At 54.3% G+C, this 19,209-nt stretch overlaps 1 protein-coding gene across 3 annotated transcripts; it reads left to right on the top strand.

Annotated features, from left to right (window-relative positions):
- Positions 1-3,492: 3,492 nt before the first annotated feature.
- On the top strand, positions 3,493-12,104 carry MAPK13 (mitogen-activated protein kinase 13). Of its 3 annotated transcripts, XM_027603371.2 has the most exons (12): positions 3,496-3,890; positions 4,714-4,843; positions 6,104-6,162; positions 8,869-8,977; positions 9,200-9,229; positions 9,614-9,661; positions 9,767-9,881; positions 10,002-10,073; positions 10,766-10,845; positions 11,125-11,203; positions 11,324-11,500; positions 11,745-12,103. In XM_027603371.2, the coding sequence occupies exons 1-12, from the start codon at positions 3,772-3,774 to the stop codon at positions 11,825-11,827; spliced, it is 1,101 nt and encodes a 366-aa protein (XP_027459172.1). In that variant the 5' UTR covers positions 3,496-3,771; the 3' UTR covers positions 11,828-12,103. The 3 variants fall into 3 exon arrangements, with proteins under 3 accessions (XP_027459173.1, XP_027459171.1, XP_027459172.1); XM_027603372.2 differs by having other exon boundaries at positions 3,493-3,861; positions 9,767-10,073; positions 11,745-12,104; XM_027603370.2 differs by having other exon boundaries at positions 3,493-3,890; positions 9,767-10,073; positions 11,745-12,104.
- The last annotated feature ends 7,105 nt before the right edge of the window (positions 12,105-19,209 follow it).

The following is a 19,209-nucleotide window of genomic DNA, read 5'->3' as shown; positions in this document are numbered from 1 at the left end:
CTACCTCCTCTTGATTTTAATTATTTTGTGGAGTTGTGAAAGCCCCTAAGAAGCAGGGGAATCTCTCAGAGCTGGAGCCTGAGCTCTTAGGGCTCCCTTGCGGTTTCGTCCCGGCGGGACCCCAGACGCATCATGGTTTCTCATTTTGTAGAGGTCTCCTGGCCAATTGTGGTGAAGATTTGAGTGGCTGGCCCTGCGTTTGAGACAGAGAGGGCTGTAGTGTTTGAGGCATGGCCAGATTCCTGAAGCAAGATGGAGCGGACACGGGCAGCCCAGCCTCGTCCTGTGAGGCTTCTGTCTCTGTTCTAAGAAACCAGTCATCTTTCCTCCCAAAACGCGTGCCCTTGCCCCCCATCCCCAGCGTCACTAGGGGGACAACCCTACAACAGCCTCTTCCCGGGTGCTTGCTGGGTGCTGGGCTGTCTACTTGGTGGTTGAATGTGCAGCCTCTGCAAGATCACATCCACCAACTTCTTGGTCATGTGTGACTTTGGGCCAATTACTGAACACCTCTGGGCCTCGGTCTCTCCATCTGGACAGAGCAAAGCAGCCCTGACATCCGGGAGCTGCCTGGTCCTATCAGCCAGGCCTTGGTGGTGCTCGGAGCTGGCGGGGCAGCTCCCCCCTGCTGTGCTCCCGAGAACACAGACAAGGCCATCAGTGACCGCGATGGGTCAAGACAAAAACAAGACCACTCCATAATCACGCCTGAAAACAGACAAAACAGGCATGCTGTCCAGACCACAGAAATGACCAAACATCCCCCATGTAGCTAATCTGAGTAGAGGCTGCTTCTCTACCAATCACAGCCCTCTCCTCTTTCCAGTTGGCTCTTCTTCTAGGTAAGATTTAAGATCCCCAACCATAGAATCACCTCTACTTCCTGATAGTATCAAATCCAGATCAAAGTCTTGCTTCCTTAAACCTTCCACCGATTGCCTAACAAGAACCCAAAGGTTATAGTGAGTCCTTCCTAGTGCCCTGTTACTGAACTGCCCCATGGTTCCCCTGGTGCAAGGAGTGATAGACCCGGCTCGTTCACTCCCAGGTGGGTTTCTAACTGTCTTTGGCTGGAGGCACTGCCAGTCCCCACCTCGTTGGGGTGTTGTTGTGCTGCTCTTGGGGTGATACATTCCCAGGACTCTTGAGATATATTTGCCATGCTTACTATCACTCCCGCATCACAAAGTGGACGCTGAGACCCTGTAGAGAGGGGCAGTAGTTTTGCCCAGGGCCACACAGCTGGTAGTGCAGAGTCAGGGTGGCAACTTGGGTCCCCTTCCAAATTTGGTTTCCTAACCCCCTTGCTTTGGCCTTGATAGGGCAGAAACCAACATGACAAGGTTGGGCCAGCATCTGGGAGGAGAAGTGCAGAGGAGATTGGAGCTGAAAGAGAAGAGGAGCCTGGGGCCTCAGTGACCCCCTGTGCTTCCTCTCCCATGTGTGACTTCCCTGACTGGATCCTCCAAGGTATTTCTCTCCTGAGGCCGCCTGGCTGTTGAGTAAACATGGGCCCAGCTGAGGCCCGAGGTGGGGTGGGGGGAGACAGTGTCATTGGACTGGCCTGAGTCACTTCCTGACCATTGCTTAAGAGGCATCCGGAGCCACAGCCCGAGTGGCCAGCTCGCGCCCTCGCAGGATTGTACCCACTTGGGCAGGAGCACTTCCCCACCTTTCTGGGCTCACCTCTGCCACACTCAGTTTATTGGGACATACAATAGAGAGGCAGAAGCTCTGTCCCTGCCCTGGGGAACGCCATGCTCAACCCAGAAGGAAACCCTAAGTCTCCTGGACAATTCTGTCTTGCCTGCACCCAGGCCTGAACTCTGGCCTCCAGGACCTCACCCCAGCTTCAGCATCAGGGTGCCATCCCCTGGCACCACCAACCCCAAAGGTCCCAAACTCCTGCAGCCCTCCCAGGCACTTAGCCCCTTCCCTTTCCCTCCCACAGGGTCTCAGGGCCAGAGTCGGGGTTGGGGCAGAGAAGAGGGTGGAGAACATGCCAGATACCCTCATGCAGGATGTGCGGAGGGAGACATGGTTTGATCAGTAGTCATGTCCTCATGATGTGAGTGAGGGGGACGATGTGAAATGCAGACCATTGCCTTTAAGAAGCAAGGCCTTTCAACCCAGAGACACTGCATAGACTTGGAGCCGAGAACATAGCCTTTAGAACCAGGCTATGCGCACTTCTTCAACCCAGCTCTGCCCCTTAGCAGCTGTGCAACCTTCAGCAAATTACTTAACCTCTCTGGACCTCAGGTTCCTCATCTCTAAAATGAGCATAATAATAGTACTGACTCACAGACCTCTCACCAGGACTAAGAGAGTTAGTTGTATGTGTAAAACGCTCGGAATAATGACTGGCCCATAGCATGCACACGTGTTCAGGAAATATTTTTTCACTTTGAATGGTCTGATTCTTCCATTCCACTCATTCTCAATACAGTTTTTGATATCCTACTAGATTCTCTGAATGCCATGCCTGTTGGGCATTTCTGTGGGATCCCCATGTGGCCCTCAGCCTGCGGTGGTTTTCCAGACTGTGTGGGAAGGACTGGGGTCCAGGGGTTGGGGACTGCAGACTCCCTAGTGAGGACCCTCAGCTTGCTGTGGGCCACAGGCAAGTTCCTTTCCTCCTTCAAGACACCCTCTCTCCCTTTGACTAAGTGAGCAAGTGGTCCCCGCCCCTTCCACAACCCCTTCCCCAGGCCAGTGAAGGGCCAGACCCCTTACGGCTATTCTCGGTCCCACCCCCCCTTCCTGGGAGGCCTCCGTGATTTAATTAGAGCACAGAATCTTCTGCAGGCTGTACCAGCCACCAGACACAGGGCCAGAAGGCCCTGGCTTGTCACTGCCCTCATAGGGCATTAGGAAGCTGGCAAAAACCCGTGCAAAATCAGAAATTTGAGCCTAGATAGTTGATGCTATAGAATCACTGTTGGTAATTTTAGATATAAAAATATTGTGGTTATATTTTAAAAGAAGTCCCTAATCTTTTGGCGATACGAACATATTATGGATGAAATTATACGATGCCTGGTGTTGCTTCAGAATGATGGAAACAAAGTCGGCCAAGGGTTGATATAATTGTTGAAGCGGAGGGGCTGGGGCCACGCAGATTCGCTAGAACCTCACTATCAAAGTGCCGTGCAGAGCCTGTTTGAAGCGCAGACTCTTGGCTCCGCCCCAAATCAACTGCACCAGAATCTGTATTTTAATCAAATAAAACGCCTAGGGGATTCAGGGCACATTCAGATGAGAAGCAAGGCGCTATTCTACTTTCGTACTTTTGAAACTTCTTTTGAAACTTCCCGTAATCAAAAAGTTGTGGGGTTTGGTTTTGTTTTTCCAAAATTGTCTTCACTGGCCGCACCACGATGCCCACGCAGATCTTCCTACCGAGTCCCGGGCCGGAAGGACCTGAGAGGCCCTGTCTCCGCCCCCCCCACCCCCCACCCCCGCCTTACCCCCGCCCTACGCGGGAGCCCCTGGGCTCTACCCAGCCGCCGGACCTCCGTCCTGCGGGGCAGCGCACCTGCCGCCCGGGCCGCGGCTCCCGTCCCGGGCCCCACACTGCCGAGGCTGCCGAGGCAGGCCCGGGGCGTGGCCGCACCCGGCGCACCTGGGCGAGCAGGCAGGTGGGACGCGCCGCGGGCCCGGGACCCCGCCCTCGCGCGGGGGAGGAGCGGGCGGCGGGCCGGGAGCTGGGAGCCCGGCGGGCCGCGGACGCAGGCGCCGCGCTGGGGCCGCCGAGATCGGGTGCCCGGGATGAGCTTCACCCGGAAAAAGGGCTTCTACAAGCAGGACGTCAACAGGACCGCCTGGGAGCTGCCCAAGACCTACGTGTCCCCGACGCACGTAGGCAGCGGGGCCTATGGCGCCGTGTGGTGAGACCCCCCGGGCCTGCGCGCCGCTGGGGGGCGCAGGTGGGGGGAAGGCGCGCGCGGGGCGTCGGGCCGGCTGGACGGCGGGCGCGCAGGCACCCGGGCGCAGGTGGAGCCTCCCGACGAGCCGGGCCGGGCCGGCCAGTGCACCCCTTCCCGGAACCCACCTTGGGGCGGGGGTCCCCTCTCCGGCCGGGTGCTCGGGGCCGCGCGCCCACCACCTTGAGCCAGGACCCCAAGGCCCAGAGTCCCGCGGGTTCGGAAGACCCTTGACGGGGGCTTTTCCCGGGCTGAGCGCTTGGAGCTGGGAGGAGGCGACGGGGCAGCGCAGGATGAGCCAGAAGCCTCAGGCTGTGGCAGAGGCTGGCCTGCGGCCGCTACGGACGCCACCTCACTGTTCTCACCGGCTTTATGGGGTCTCTGTGGGTTGAATTAGGACTGGGTCTGGTTCTCCAGGACTTGAACCTTACACGGGACCCTAGAGTTCATCCAGGCAAATCCCCGTTGTTACGAGTGGGTACACTGAGACTTGCCAAGGTGCAGAGTGAGCTTCCCTCCGGGCTTTGGATCCTGTTGGCATGACCTTGGGTCTGACCCAGTGCAGAACTGCCCCCCCCCCGCCCTCCCCAGTCCCCCTCCCCATCTCCCTCACTACGCTTGAGGCTGCTACCTCCCCTTCCAGGTGGCGGGTTCCCTTCCTCCCAGCCCAGCCCGTTGGCCAGGAGGGATTTTGGTGAGGATGGCCTGGGCTCACCAGAGTGAGGGACGTGGGGGCTGCTGGGGAGGAAAGAAAGCCACGGCCCACCGACCTGTGTGTGCCCTCCAGCTCCGCCATCGACAAGCGGTCAGGGGAGAAGGTGGCCATCAAGAAGCTGAGCCGGCCCTTCCAGTCCGAGATCTTTGCCAGGCGGGCGTACCGAGAGCTGCGGCTGCTGAAGCACATGCAGCATGAGAACGTAGGCTGGGCCTGGGGGCTCTGGGGTCTGCTCTGGAGCAGGTGGGCGGGCGGCGGAGGAGAGGGGTTGTGGAGGGGGAGGGGGGCCCGGAAGGCTCCTGACCAGGTTCTGCGCCCCCACGTGTCCGGGAGATGGCCTGAGAGGGTACAGAGAGCCCAGGACAGGGCCAATCTCCTCCCTGCCCCTCCCGCCCTTATTCCTCACCTCATTAAAATGAGGTGCCAGGACCTGCCCTGCCTACTTCCCAGGAAGGGTGCAAAAGGTTTTTTTGGCAGTGGAGCAAAATGAACTTTGTGAGGTGCAAACTTACTGTTTCCTCGGTGTTGCGAAGGAATGGGCACGGAGGAACTTTGTAATGTGTTCTAGATCTCGGAGCTAGGGTGCCCCCAGCATCCTGGTTAATGTGGCTTCCACACGTGGCTCTGATAACAACAATAACCATAGGTACTTGAGCACTTCCTCTGTGCCAAGTGCTATCTCAGAGCTTTGCATAAACTAACTTGTTAATCCTCACATCACAGGAGTTGAGTACTATTACTCCCATGTACAGAAGGGGAAACCAAGGCACAGAAAGACTAATAGGTTATACAGTTAGTCAGTGGCCCAGCTGGGATTTGAACCTATGCAGCCTGGCCCCAGGCCTCAGTGCATGACCATTAGAATATCCTGTCTGACAGAAACAGCTGGGAAGACTAGCCACCCGGCGCTGGGCCTAACAACCAAGCTTTGCTCTAGGATACCTAGATTGGTAAAATGATTTCAAAATATCGTGGACAAATATTAAGCCCCATTCCTCTTCAGCAAACCCTTCCCCATGGCCCCCAGCCAGGGGCGACGTTGCCCCTGGTTCTGAACCAGCCCTTTGGCAGGCAAGGATGGATGTGGTGGGAGACCCAAGGTCAAGGGCAGGGAGCCTGCTGGCTGGAAGACCCCCTTCCCTGTTTCCTCCCATTCCCTTCACCACTTGTGGTTGCCTCCTTGAGTTGAGAGTGAATTTGCACACCTGCCCTGAACCCCAGACTTGGGGGGCAATTCCCCCTCTCCCCAGCCTGCCTTCCCATCACTGTGTACTGCAAGCTCCCTCCCAGTTAAGGGGATCCCTCTGCCCTTTTCACTGCTCCCAAGAAGGCTGGGAACCTGCCTCCTGCTGCAGACAGTGTATCAGGAAAGGGCGGGTGGTTGTGTGCATGGCTGGGCCCCAATGGAAAGGGGGAGAGGGCTGTGGCAGCTGCCCAGCCTCACTGGCAACCTTCTCCCCAGGTCATCGGGCTCCTGGATGTCTTCACCTCAGCCTCCTCCCTGCGTAGCTTCCATGACTTGTGAGTCGGGCTGCACTGGGTTCTAGGGCATTTGCAGGCCTTACTTGCCGCTGGGGAGCTGGCTAGGGGAGAGTCCAGATTCGCTCTTCTGGGCAGCGGGCTTCCTGTCCCGGGCTGTCCACTGCTGTGTGATTCTCTCTGGAGATTCTTTCAGTGGGGGGCGGGGGGTGGTGGAGAGAAAGGCGGGCAAGAAGAGATGGGAGGGGCTTTGTGGGGTGCTTGCCTGACAGGATCTGTCTGCTCATCTGCTTCTCTTATTACCTGCTTTAATACCACCAAGACCTCATTGGCAGTCCTCACAGGGTCCGCACCAACTTGCCTCGCCATTCTGTGGGGACCCAGGTGTGGGTCTGGACCTTGGGGCTCTTCCTAGCAGGAAGCCCTGGTCCCCTCTGGCTGATGGGGTGTTTGACAGAGTCACACGGAGCCAGAAAATTTTGTTGTTAAATGCATGGCTTTGCTACCGCAGTGCTTGGTCTACAACGTAGGAACCTTTGAGAAGGTAGATTTTTAAATTTTTTTCCCAACCCCTATTTTAAATGTAGCCGAAGGTCCCTTTGTTAGGATGCTTTCGTTTTAAATTTAATGCAGTGATTCTGAAGAGTTTTTTTTTTTCCTATAAAGCCAGTTGCTGGGCTTAGCGCTGGGAATTTAAAGTGGACTAGCCCCCCCTCCCAGGCCGGGTGGGGGTACAGTTTCTAAATGAAGACTCACAGTAGTGTGGTGGGTGCTCTAAGTATGGTCAGGTGAGGGGGGGGCACTGCATGCTGCCTCGGGGCTTCACAGAGGAGGCAACGCTCGAACTCAGCGCCGAAGGGGGAGTAGATGTTCACCTGAGGTAACGGTGCTGAAGGCATAGTAGATAGAAGGAACTGCGTGGACAAAGGAAAGGCCAGGGGCCTGAGACTGGACTGTGAGGGGAATATGGGTAAGTTCAGTGTGACTAGTGAAGGCCAACGGCTGGTTTGGTCAAGGGAAGAGTCCAGACTTGATCCCACAGGCAGCCTCGAGTCCATGGAGGATTTGAACTTTGGGGTAAGTAGTCAGATCGATTTGGGGGTGCACTTTGGCAAGGGGGGGAAGCAGGGAGCAGCTCTAGGAGCAGAGAAAGCCTGGAGAGTGGTGTCCCAGACCTTGATCTAACTAAGGCGGAGGTGATGCTGAGAGCAGACTTGAGGCCCATCAGGAGACAGGACTGTCAAAAGGTCGTATCTGTTGGGAGATGCAGTGGCCGGGAGAAGGGGTGTAGGTCAGGATGCCAGGCTCCTGCTTGGAATACAAGGTGAAAGGAGAACAGATCTTGGGAGAAAGATAATGAACTCTGTTTTAGACACAACTTTTTAGGAGCCTATAAATGTTCGGGTGTTTAATCAGCAGTTGCACATAAATCGAGCTCAGGAAGGTCTGGGCTCAGGTAGAACGTGATACAATACTGGCGATTAAGAGATCAACAGAGAATCTTGAGGGAGGGTCAGACTTTGCAAGATGTCCGATAGGAAGAAAGGGAGCCCCGGGAGCGGGTGCTGGGCAGCCACTGGTGAGACTGATCAGAGCAGTTTCGGAAGGGCGGGAGCAGACGTCAGGTCGTCAGGGGATTGGAAGTGAGTCAAGAGGTATGAACCACTCCTTCTAGAAGTTTGGTTGCAGAGGGAAAGAGGGAGAAGGGGTGGCTCTTTGAAGAAACAAGTCAAGGGAAGGTGGTTCAAGCACGGTTAGACTTCAGCAAGTTTGTCAGCTGAGAAGAGAGAACCAGGGTCCATGCAGAGGTGAAGGACAACAGTGGGGAGGGGACCGTGAATGGAGCAGGGCCCCCATGGGGGAGAGGGGATGATCAGGTAGAAGAAAGCTTCAGAAAATCAGAGGCTTAGGGTGCCTTCGGCTCATGTCATGACCCCAGGGTCTTGGGATCGAGCCCCGAGTCATCAGTCTCCCTGCTCAGCGGGGAGCCTGCTTCTCCCTCCGCCTCCCCCCCCGCATGTGCTCTCTCTCTTGCGCATGCTCTCAGCTCTCTCTCTCAAATAAATAAAATCTTAAAAAAAAAATCATAGGCTCATAGAGATGGCTTCCACCACATCTTTTTTTTTTTTTTGTAAATATGCCTTTTTAAATCTACCATCTTTTGTTCTGGACTTTTCTGTTACTACCTTGAGCAACAGCTATATTTTGCTGAACTTGACCTGTTTTGCAATCCAGTCGGAGGGTGCCATGGCTCAGCTACTCCTTCTTCCTTCTTCTGCCCTCCTGGAAATTGATTACTTCCTTCTTGGAATGGCAGACATTCTTGGTGGTTTGTGGGGCTCTCCCAGCCGGGCATGACCCTCTGGGGGAGAAAGTATTTGGACAGAAGCAGAAGGAAATCCTGGCAGGTGCTCCTAAGTCACAGCTGTGGCTTTCTGGGGGGCGCGGAGGCGGGCAAGGAGAGGGCGCCTTTGAAGAGAGGGAGCACAGCTCCATTTGGTTTTCCTGAGCACACACCAGCCAAAATGCTGACCCTGGGCTCTGCCAACGGGGCGGCCACCATGGCCAGGCCGGGAGCCAGAAGCCAGGAAGCCCATGTGGGGATCTGGCTGGCTGCGGTGGGGCTGGGTCTTGCACACGGAGGCCACTTCTAAGGCCTCGGTTCTGCCGTAGCCCCTGCACCTCCTCTGAGCTCAGACCTGGGGCTGGGTGGGGCTGGGGCTGGCAAGAAGCTCTCGTGCTTTTCAGCTACCTGGTGATGCCCTTCATGCAGACGGACCTGCAGAAGATCATGGGGATGGAGTTCAGTGAGGACAAGATCCAGTACCTGGTGTATCAGATACTCAAGGGTCTCAAGGTGCACGGGGTGGGGGGGGCAGGAAGGTGGCCGAGGGGGGCGCCTTGGTGTTGAGCCCTGAGGTTTGGGGAATGCCAGGCCGTGGGGGCTGGAAGAGCACAGCGGGACAGGGTGGGAGGGGGTTTGGAGCCAGCCTGAAGCCCCCAGTATGGAAGCTGCGCTCACCCTTCTCTCTCTCTCTCTCTCTTTCTCTCTTTCTCTCTCTCTCTTTCTCGTACACAGTACATCCACTCAGCTGGGGTCATCCACAGGGTGAGTGCTTTCTCTGCAGTGTTCTTCAGAGGCCCCCCGACCCCAGAGGGATTCTCCACAGTCGGGAAGGAGGAAAGGATGGGGAGGCGAAAATCCCCTGGAACTTGGAATGTGGATTTTTCAGACCCAACCTTGGCCCAGGAAGGCCTGCTCAGAAGAACGCTGTGTTCTGGGGGACTTTCTGGATGCTGCAAACAAAGCGAGCCTTGAGCTGGGTGATTTAGGCTCCAAGAATCAAGAGTATTTTAGAGCTGGATGGGCCCAAGAGGACACCTAGGCCAGCCCCCATTTTACACACGAGGAGGCTGACACCCAGAGAGAGGAAGCGGGATAAGCTCCTGTCTCCAGCTCTCAGCCCAGCGCTCGCTCTCTCCTCTCATCTAGGACCTGAAGCCGGGCAACCTGGCCGTGAACGAGGACTGTGAGCTGAAGGTGAGCGGGCGCAGGCAGGGTCAGCCTGGCCTTGGGGTGGGCCCCTCTCCCCTGGGAGCCTCCTGTCTGCAGTAGCGCTTTCTCCCTATGTCTCCTGAGCCGTAGATCTTGGATTTCGGGCTGGCCCGGCATGCAGATGCCGAGATGACAGGCTATGTGGTGACCCGCTGGTACCGGGCCCCCGAGGTGATCCTCAGCTGGATGCACTACAACCAAACTGGTCAGTGGCCAACTGCCCAGGGAGGGGCCGGGGCTCTTCTCTGGCGGCTCCTCCAAGGCCGTTTTGGTTACTCTGGGTGGACTGACTGCCGGGTCAGCTGGTCCTCCCCTTCCTCTGCAGTGGACATCTGGTCTGTGGGCTGTATCATGGCAGAGATGCTGACGGGGAAGACTCTGTTCAAGGGGAAAGATTGTATCCTTTGCTGGAAAAGCCAAACTCCAGGGATTCACTCCTTCAGCAGACACTTGATTAAATCTCTCTCTCTCTCTTTTTTTTTTTTTGTTAATGCGAAAGCAATAGATGCTCACTGTAGAACAGTGTGGTTTGTTTGTTTATTTATTTGATTTCTTTTTTTTTAAAGTAGGCTCCACACCCAGTGTGGAGCCCAACAGGGGGCTTGAACTCATGACCCCGAGACCAAGACCTGGGCTGAGATCAAGAGTCGGACGTTCCACCGACTGAGCCACCCAGGCGCCCCTCACCGTAGAACGATTTTAAAATGCAGATAAGGGAATTGCCGAAAAGCAGTCACCTGCCATTCCACCACCATGTGGAAAAGACTTCACGTGTTGGCATCACACGCACTAATGGAGCGGCCGTGTGCGCCGTGCGGGTGTTGAGGAGAATACGTGGGGTCTGCAGTGCCGAGCTCAGCGTGAGGGTGGGGGAAGGTGACGGAGAGACCCACGTGAGGGTGGCTGGCTGGGTGGGATGGGGGTGGGAAGGCGGCGCATCCAGGAGGGTTAAGGTGGGTGGGAAGCCTTCCAGAGACCTGCGCCCTCCCTTGAGAGTGCGTCTGGCTCCTGGATGGTTGCCTCAGCACCTGGGTGGGAGTGATGGATGGGCAGCGGGAGAGTGAGGCCGAGCCTTAATCCTCTGCCAAGACCTGGACCAGCTGTCCCAGATCCTAAAAGTGACGGGGGTGCCGGGTGCAGAGTTTGTGCAGAAGTTGAACGACAAAGCGGTGAGTGGCAAGTGGGTCTAGAAGGGCCGAGGCTTGTGCACTTGGCTAACCGGGCGTCACGTGGGCTCTAGGCCCACATGGGAAGGAGGGTTCACCCGTCCCTCCTTTTGCCCTTGGCAGGTGCTCTTTCTTGCCTTCGTCCCACTTTGGACTTTGACCTGAGCCTTCAGCCTGGCTCTGGGGCTTTTCTGGAGTCCCTGCCCTTTACCCCAAGGCCTGAGCCCCGAGAGGCTGACCGGCTGACCGTGGGGGATTACTCACTGCTCCTCTGTCTTCCAGGCCAAATCCTACATCCAAGCCCTGCCACAGAGCCCCAAGAAGGATTTCTCTCAGCTCTTCCCACGCGCCAGCCCCCAGGGTGAGTGCTGGGGCCTGGCTCCTCGGGTGGGGGGCGGGCGCTGCTGGCTGTCCCAGCGGGCGGGGCTCTGCGGGGCCTGGGGTGTGACGCGCCTGCTCTGTCCCTGCCCTGTCCCTGCAGCCATAGACCTGCTGGAGAAGATGCTGGAGCTGGACGTGGACAAGCGCCTGACGGCCTCGCAGGCCCTCGCCCACCCCTTCTTTGAGCCCTTCCGAGACCCTGAGGAGGAGACAGAGGCCCCGCAGCCCTTTGATGATTCCTTAGAACATGAGAAACTCACAGTGGATGAATGGAAGCGTAAGAGCTGGGGGCCTCAGGGTTCTGGCCTGTCTCTGCTTTGCCTGCTCTGTTTCCAGGCCTGGCCTCAGCTGGCCCGCGCCCTCCAGGATCCCCACTGCCGCCTCCTCTCTGAGCAGATACTGTCTCCTGCGTGCATTGCTTGCTCCCTGAGCGGACTTCTGCTCCGCGTTATGTCAGGGGAGGGGGCTCTCTTTCGCCCTGAGCACCCCCTACACACCTTGAGCCAGCCTGTGTTTCACAGAGCACATCTACAAGGAGATTGTGAACTTCAGCCCCATTGCCCGGAAGGACTCACGGCGCCGGAGCGGCATGAAGCTGCAGTGACCCGTCTAGCCGGACCCCTGGCTGAGCCCAGGGACTGCCCCCTGGCACCACCTGCCAGATACTGCCCCTAGGACCGATAGCTGCTTGTCACTTCTACTGGTCCAGCCCTTCTGGGATTATCGCCTTCCGGGCGGAGGAGAGAGGGGCCTTGTCCTGGTGTAGGAAACAGGCCTTGTAGCTGCAGAATTCAGAGATGTTGGTTGAGAGAAAATAGCTCTGATCGCAGCCAGCCACATTAAAACGTCCATCTGGAGACTCGCCCACGTGTGGGGTCCTTCCTTCGAGGCTGTAGTGGGGCTGAGGGGCGGGCAGAGCTGGGGCAGGGGGCCGTGCAGTGATGGTGTATTGGTTTGCTAAGGCTGCTGGGACCAATCAGCACAAACTAGGCTTGAAACCACAGAACCGGATTCTCTCACAGTTCTGAAGGCCGGAAGTCTGAAATCGAGGTGTCGCCAGGGCCATGTCCCCTCTGAAGGTTCTAGAGCAGAATCCTTCCTTGCTTCTTTTTAGCTTCTGGTGGCTCCTGTCCTCTTTGGTGTGCCTGGCCTTGTCGCTGCCTCCGTCCAGTCTCTGCCTCCGTCCTCACACGGCCGCCTGCCCTCGGTGGAGCTCTGCCCGTGTCTGCCTGTCCTTAGAGCGATACCAGAGATTGAGCTGAGGGCTCGCCCTCATCCAGCGCGACCTCATCCCGGTCTTTACTCATTACATCCGCAAAGACCCTATTTTCAAGTGAGGTCACATTCTGAGGTTCTGGGCAGACACGGATTTTGGGAGGACACCATCTAACCCCCTACAGATGGCCACGAGGGAGGGGCCCCTTCCTGGGCCCTGGGCTCTGTCGCGGAGCCGAACGTGTTGGCTGCTAAATTGAGGGAGTTGCAGAGAGAGTTGCAGCTGGTGAGACGTTGCACGCAGGTTATTTTGGGTGAGTGATAAGCACTCGAGATACGAAACAATAGCAGGCTTGTGGGCTGGGAGCTGCAGAAGGCAGAAATGGGCTTTTTCCAGCCTTTATGGAAAACGGTTCTACTCCTGCCTCCTCCCAGGAATGGGTATCTCTCCTGAGCTTTAACCTGACAATGGCTAGGATTTTTCTGTTTGCATTTGAAAAGCTTTGGTAGTACCAATTTCCAGGTACCCCTAGTTCCGGCCCTGGGCACTCGGGCCCTGGTTAAAATGCAGATTCCTGGGCGCTACCCCAGAGATTCTGACTTTGCAGGGTATGGGGCTGAGGCCTGAGAATATTTGAATGAAGACCCCCTCCCCCAAGTCCAGGGATTCTGATGGATATCAGACCATATTTAGAAAAACATTTAGTTGATGTCTGTCCCATTAGTCAAGAAGCCTAAATCAGCAACCAACAGAGTCTGAGGGGCTCACATGGGCTTCACACACTCATTTTACAGATGGTAAAACAGAGGCTCACACAGGGCACTTTTTGGGCAGCGAGGCTATTCTACATGATACTGTAATGGTGGATACATGACATCATGCGGTAGTGACAACCAGTGGAACCGTCCACCACAGAGTGAACCCCCAAGTAAACTGCCGCCTTCAGTTAATAACAATGTATCAGTATCGGTTCAGCACTTGTAACAAATGTTCCACACTGATGCAAGATGTTAATAATAGGGGAGCTGTGAGGCAGGGGGTGGGAGCCGTGTTGGGGAGAGAGTATATGGAACTTTCTGTACTTTGGCACCAGTTTTCTGCCAACCTAAAATTGCTCTAAAAATAATGTCTATTTAAAAAAAAAAAAGGCAGCTTGAGGCTCCAGGGAGATGGAGTGAGATACCCACAGCTGAGAAGTGGTGGAGGCAGGATTTGAACCTAGCAGCCTTGACCACCATGGTCTTAACTCACGCTTGGATTCAGCGGTGGCCCAGCCTTCCATACCTTCTAGCCTGCCTGTCTGAGCTCCTTTGCTGCCTGTGTCCGTGGATTCTGCTTCCTCTCCCAGAGTGACCCTGCTGTCAAGGAGGGAGGGGCTGGCCATGTCCTGCCATAGCCCTGTCCTTGCTGGTTACTAAACTGCCCCAAGTCCCCTGAGTCAAGATCCCTCAGTTAAATCCTTCAGCCTCCTGAGACACCTCACTGGTCCCAAGAACAAATTTCAGTCTCGTTGGTCTGGCATTTAGAGCCCCTTGCCTCCTCTCTAACATCATACAATCCCCCTGCCTCCCATGCTCCTTATCCCAGCGTGGATAGCCGGAATGCCAGTCCGGGGATACCCCATGAGGCTCACCCTGCAGGTGAAAAGGTTAAAGGTTCTGACAAGTCCTGCAGCAAAGAGGTCTGTTCAACATTGTTTAATCCAGAACTTCCTAAAGGAACCTAACCCCCGGACCCCATTTTCTCCTGAGAGCCATCACACACACAGTCCTCTTTGCCCAGTGCGGCCCAGTACACGAGTCCCAGTACTCTCCAGATGGGCCTGGGGCCTCTTTCAGAACCTCTGCCTAGGAGGCCCTTCATCCCCCTCCTCACTTAGGAAAATCCTGCACATCCTTCAAGACTTTGCCTCAGGCCACCATCGAGGAAGCAGCTCTCCACAATCCCCCTTTGAGAATGGGTATTCTCCTCCCTCTGCCCCAAGCCCTCTGTGGACTGGATTTACAGGGTGTGTGGTTCTGCCTCCGCTCCCCATTGCACACTGTGAGCCCCTGCTTGGAACAAGTATCTGTGAATGGATGAATGCGTGGATGAATGCGTGAATGAATGGATGATGTCTCTGGGTCCTGTCGATCATTTCTCTGCCCTGACCAGACCTTACGGTATCACGAGCGGTGAAGAGCACAGCAGAAAGCAGAAGTAGGTAGCCCTGCCCTGTCTCTTTGAGTGGCTCCCCTGAAAATTTCTAGGGTTTCAGACTCCCAGGCCTTTCCCATCATCCCTCGGTGTCCCTCCAGTCTATCCCCCATCCCAGAATTAATTTTTATGTGTCATTTCCCTACAGTTATCTCAAACCTGGGAAGTTTCTCCATAGGGAGGTGAGCTGCTGAGCAGTGGGAAGGATTTCATGGGTTCTGGTCTCACCCTATGGGCACATGGCCAGAGTGACAGGAAGCCAGTCCAATTATAGGCTGGCTGGGGATCTGGGCTCAGCTTCTCTCGGAGTTGGCCTGCAGGACCTCTGACTAGTCTTGTGTGCCCCCCTTCCTCTTGGGGAACAAGGGTGGGATCTGCCCTGCGGCAGGTAGGGAAGCTTGGAAGGTCTTGACAGAGATAAGGAAGCTAAACTCAGGGATGGGGGACAGTTGAGTAAGAGCATCTGTGTTCTGGATTTCCTCCTTTGTGAAATGACGGGTGTCCTTGTACAACGGTGCAGCTCTGCTCCTAAGACCACGGGGGCCTACAGCTGGAGCCTGGCCACCCGTGTCACCCAGAGCAGAGCTTGCCTGGTGCGTTCGGGCGGCAGCTCATGGGAGGCAGAGACGGAGGAACTGTCCTTGCAGGGAAGAATCCAGGGTGCATGCGTGCATCAGTGCCTGCGAGCCCGGAGTCTTGTTTGGAAAGGGGAATGGCTCAACTTTCACCCGGCACAAGGACATAGCTTTTGTTTTCCACCAGGGTGTGGGAGACTTGCTTCTGCAAGAATCTCCTCCCACCTCTTCTCCCCACTCTTGGTTTTTGTGTCCTTAAATTCAGTTGAAACAATTCCCTAAGAACCGGTGCTTGGGACGCTCCCCCTCCCTTTATTCCACAGGGAGCTCGGGGCCCTGTCCTCATGCCACCTAAGTCCTCCTGTGATTTAAGGTAAGAAGCTAATGCCTTTCTCCTTTTCTGCAATGAACAGCAGAGGCCCAACATCATTCCCTCAAATTGAAGCTCTCAGTGAGAGGTCCCTGGGGAGGCCTCACCCCTGCCCACCCCCACCAGGAGATTTCCTGGAGCAGGGGCAGTGCCTGCTGGAATTCTGATCTGGTCCCTCCCGCAGGAGCTGAACCCCTGCCCTTGCTCTGGGCCAGTGTCCACAAGGCCCCTCTGGGCAAGGGGTGGTGGAGGTGGGGGTGGGGGGGCCCGTGACCATTTTCTGTGCCCCGGATCCCGCCTCAAAACAATATTTTCATATGCCTAAAATGAAATACACAGGGTTACAAAGGAAGCTAGTTATGTTGAAATACAGTTGTGAAAACATTTAAGTGTGTGATGTTGTAATTCATGGGTTTCTTTATGAACGCATTAAATAACAAGATCTAGCTGGGAGCCTGATAAACTACAAATTTGAAGTAGGAATGGGCCTAAGTGGTGTTTCAAGAGAACTACAGCACCTATAAAGGGAGATGGAAAGCTCTGTGCTTCTTGTTGACATCGCCACTCCAACCAAAGTCTTCAGAACCAAGGGCATGGCAGCCAGAAAGAAAGTGGTAATATTTTTCAAGCCAAGTTCATGGACTCTGAATTACCGCGTGCAGTCTGTGGTTGGTGCACCCCAGTTAAGAACCCCTGTTCTCGATACTAAAATGTGACTTTGGGTACCCTCGGTTAGTTTCTTTCTCTCTTTCTTTCTTTCTTTCTCTTTCTTTCTTTCTTTCCTTCCTTCCTTCCTTCCTTCCTTCCTTCCTTCTTCTTTCTTCCTTCCTTCCTTCCTTCCTTCCTTCCTTCCTTCCTTCCTTCCTTCCTTCCTTCTTCCTTCCTTCCTTCCTTCCTTTCTTTTTCTTTCTTTCTTTCTTTCTTTCTTTCTTTCTTTCTTTCTTTCTTTCTTTCTTTCTTTCTTTCTTTCTTTCTTTCTTTCTTTCTTTCTTTCTTTTTTTCTTTCTTTCTTTCAAGGCTTATTTATTTATTTGACAGAGAGAGACACAGCGAGAGAGGGAACACAAGCAGGGGGAGTGGGAGAGGGAGAAGCAGGCTTCCCACCGAGCAGGGAGCCCGATGCAGGGCTCTATCCCAGGACCTTGGGATCATGATCTGAGCCAAAGGCAGACGCCCAATGACTGAGCCACTCAGGTGCCCCCCTCTGTTATTTCTTAACTGACCCCCTACCGAGCAGCATCCTCACCCCTCCCTGGCACCCCGTCCTGGAGGCACACTGCCTACTGCTCTGCCACGAACCAGCCATGTGACTTTGAGCCTCAGTTTCCTCACCTGTAAAACGAAGTTAATATAAGCAAAGCATTCGGAGCAGTGCCGACCCTTCCGAGGCACTCACTGAGCATTAACTATTAGTTTTAGTATTTTTTCTGCCACATCCTCCCTTCTCCTTGCTGACCCCATCTTCCTGACATCTTCCCTTCCTCCTCAATAGCACTTTTCCTGGCTCACCTGCTCTCCTTCACATTAAATCCTCCTTCAGTATGTCCTCAAGAGACCAGGTCCCAGTGGCTCCTGGCTTATATTATGACTCTGGGGTGTGAAAGACAGCAGAGTGTGGAGTGAGAACAGGGGCTCTGCATACAAAAAGCCGCAGGGTTAAAAGAAAGAGAACCGCATTTAAGGAATCGGCTCACTTGGTGGGGAGGGGGTGGTGTTGGCAAGTTTGAAATCTGTAGGGCAGGCTGGCAAGCTGGAAATTCAGGCAGGATTTCTAGATCAATCTTGAGGCAGAATTCCTTTTTCTCTGGGAAACCTCAGTCTTTGCTCTGAAGACCATCAACTGATTGGATAAGGCCCACCCACATTATGGAGGGTAATCTGCTTCACTTAAAGCCAACTGATTGTGAATGTTAATCACATCTAAAAATTCTTTGAGGCTGCCTGGGTGGCTCGGCTGGTTAAGCATCTGCCTTCAGCACAGGTCATAATCTCAGGGTCCTGGGATCGAGCCCTGCATCGGGCTCCCTGCTTGGCGGGGAATCCGCTTCTTCCTCTCACTCTCCCTCTGTGCTCTCCCTCTCTTTCTCTGTCCCACTCAAATAAATAAATAAAATCTTAAAAAAATAAAAATTCTTCGAAGCCGGGGCACCTGGCTGACTCAGTCAGAAGAGCATGAGACTCTTGATCTCGGCGCCGTGAGTTTGAGCCCCACGTTGGGTGTAGAGATTACTTAAAAAGCAAACAAACAAATAAATAAATAAGTAAAAATTTAATTAAAAAAGTACAAATTCTTCATAGCATCATCTAGACTAGTGGTTAACTAAACAACTGAGCACATAGCCTGGCCAAGTTGACACATAAAATTAACCATCATATCAGGTATCAGGGGCAGAATATTTTACTCCTCTGAGCCTCTTTTTCCTTTGTCTAAAGTGGAATAAGAGAAGAGCCTCACGTGTAGAACTGGTGAGGGGTAAGTGCATACGGGGTGCATTGTAAATGTTCATCTTTTCCCTACTGTTGTCAGGGCTGTACCAGGAAGTGCTCAAAATCACATGATGATGAGGAGGATACAGGAACTACAAGCGATGGTAGGTATGTTGGTAGGTAGGTTGCATAGGTATCCCACAAAACCACGTAGGTGCACTGTGCCCGTCTGACTCCTCACCCAACAGACGGGTCCAGAACCTTTAGTGCCCGTGAGCACTCCCCAAGAAATGGAGCTTCAGGAATTCTTCACTCTCTTCTTTACGTGGAAAGGAGGGAAGTGTTCCCACTGGTTTTCTTCATCTTTGAGACAGTGGAGGGCTTGGAGCAATACGTCAGAAAGCATTAAATTTCTCTTCTTCAGCAACCGTTTCACATTTGGTAAGAACTGCATATTCATGAGGCTACACAGCCCAGTAGGAACCAGATGACAACTCAGTTTTCTTGGAAATCAGGAAATCAATCAAGCTGCCAAACTGAGACGTCTGCATTGTGAAACCCTGTTAACATTCCAGAAAGTTGTTTTAAGTGAGAGTTTATTTTTTTATTTTTTTTTAAAGATTTTATTTATTTATTTGACAGAGAGAGAGACAGTGAGAGCAGGAACCCAAGCAGGGGCAGTGGGAGAGGGAGAAGCAGACTCCCCGCTGAGCAGGGAGCCCGATGTGGGGCTCGATCCCAGGACCCTGGGACCATGACCTGAGCCAAAGGCAGTCGCTTAATGACTGAGCCACCCAGGCGCCCCTTCAAGTGAGAGTTATTTTTAAAAAGGAAATTCTTTCTCTCTGTCTCCCTGTCTCTCTCCCTCTCTCCCTTTTCTTGATTTTTCTCCCCCTTCCTCCCTCCCTCCTTTCCTTCCTGCATTTTTTAAGCTAGTGCAGCCCACTGTCCCACTACTTCTGGTATGTTCAGGCTAGGCATGAGTTTTTAAAAGTAGGTGGAATGAGATATGGGTCTCTCTGCCTCTCTCTGACACCTTTCCCTCGTTTTCACTAAATGGGACGCTCCTCTGCTTGTCCAGGAATTCCCATGCCTTTGTCCATGCTTGTCCCCCATTGTTTCCTGTGCTTTTTGACAGTGAAAACATGACTTCAGCCACCTCCTTCAGATTCAGGAATAAAAAGTTTCCAAAATACATTCTC

Source organism: Zalophus californianus, chromosome 7, assembly GCF_009762305.2.
Source record: "Zalophus californianus isolate mZalCal1 chromosome 7, mZalCal1.pri.v2, whole genome shotgun sequence".
In the NCBI taxonomy this organism is placed as follows: domain Eukaryota; kingdom Metazoa; phylum Chordata; class Mammalia; order Carnivora; family Otariidae; genus Zalophus; species Zalophus californianus.
Note: the sequence above shows the minus strand (reverse complement) of the source record. Positions and strands in the feature narration are given on the sequence as shown.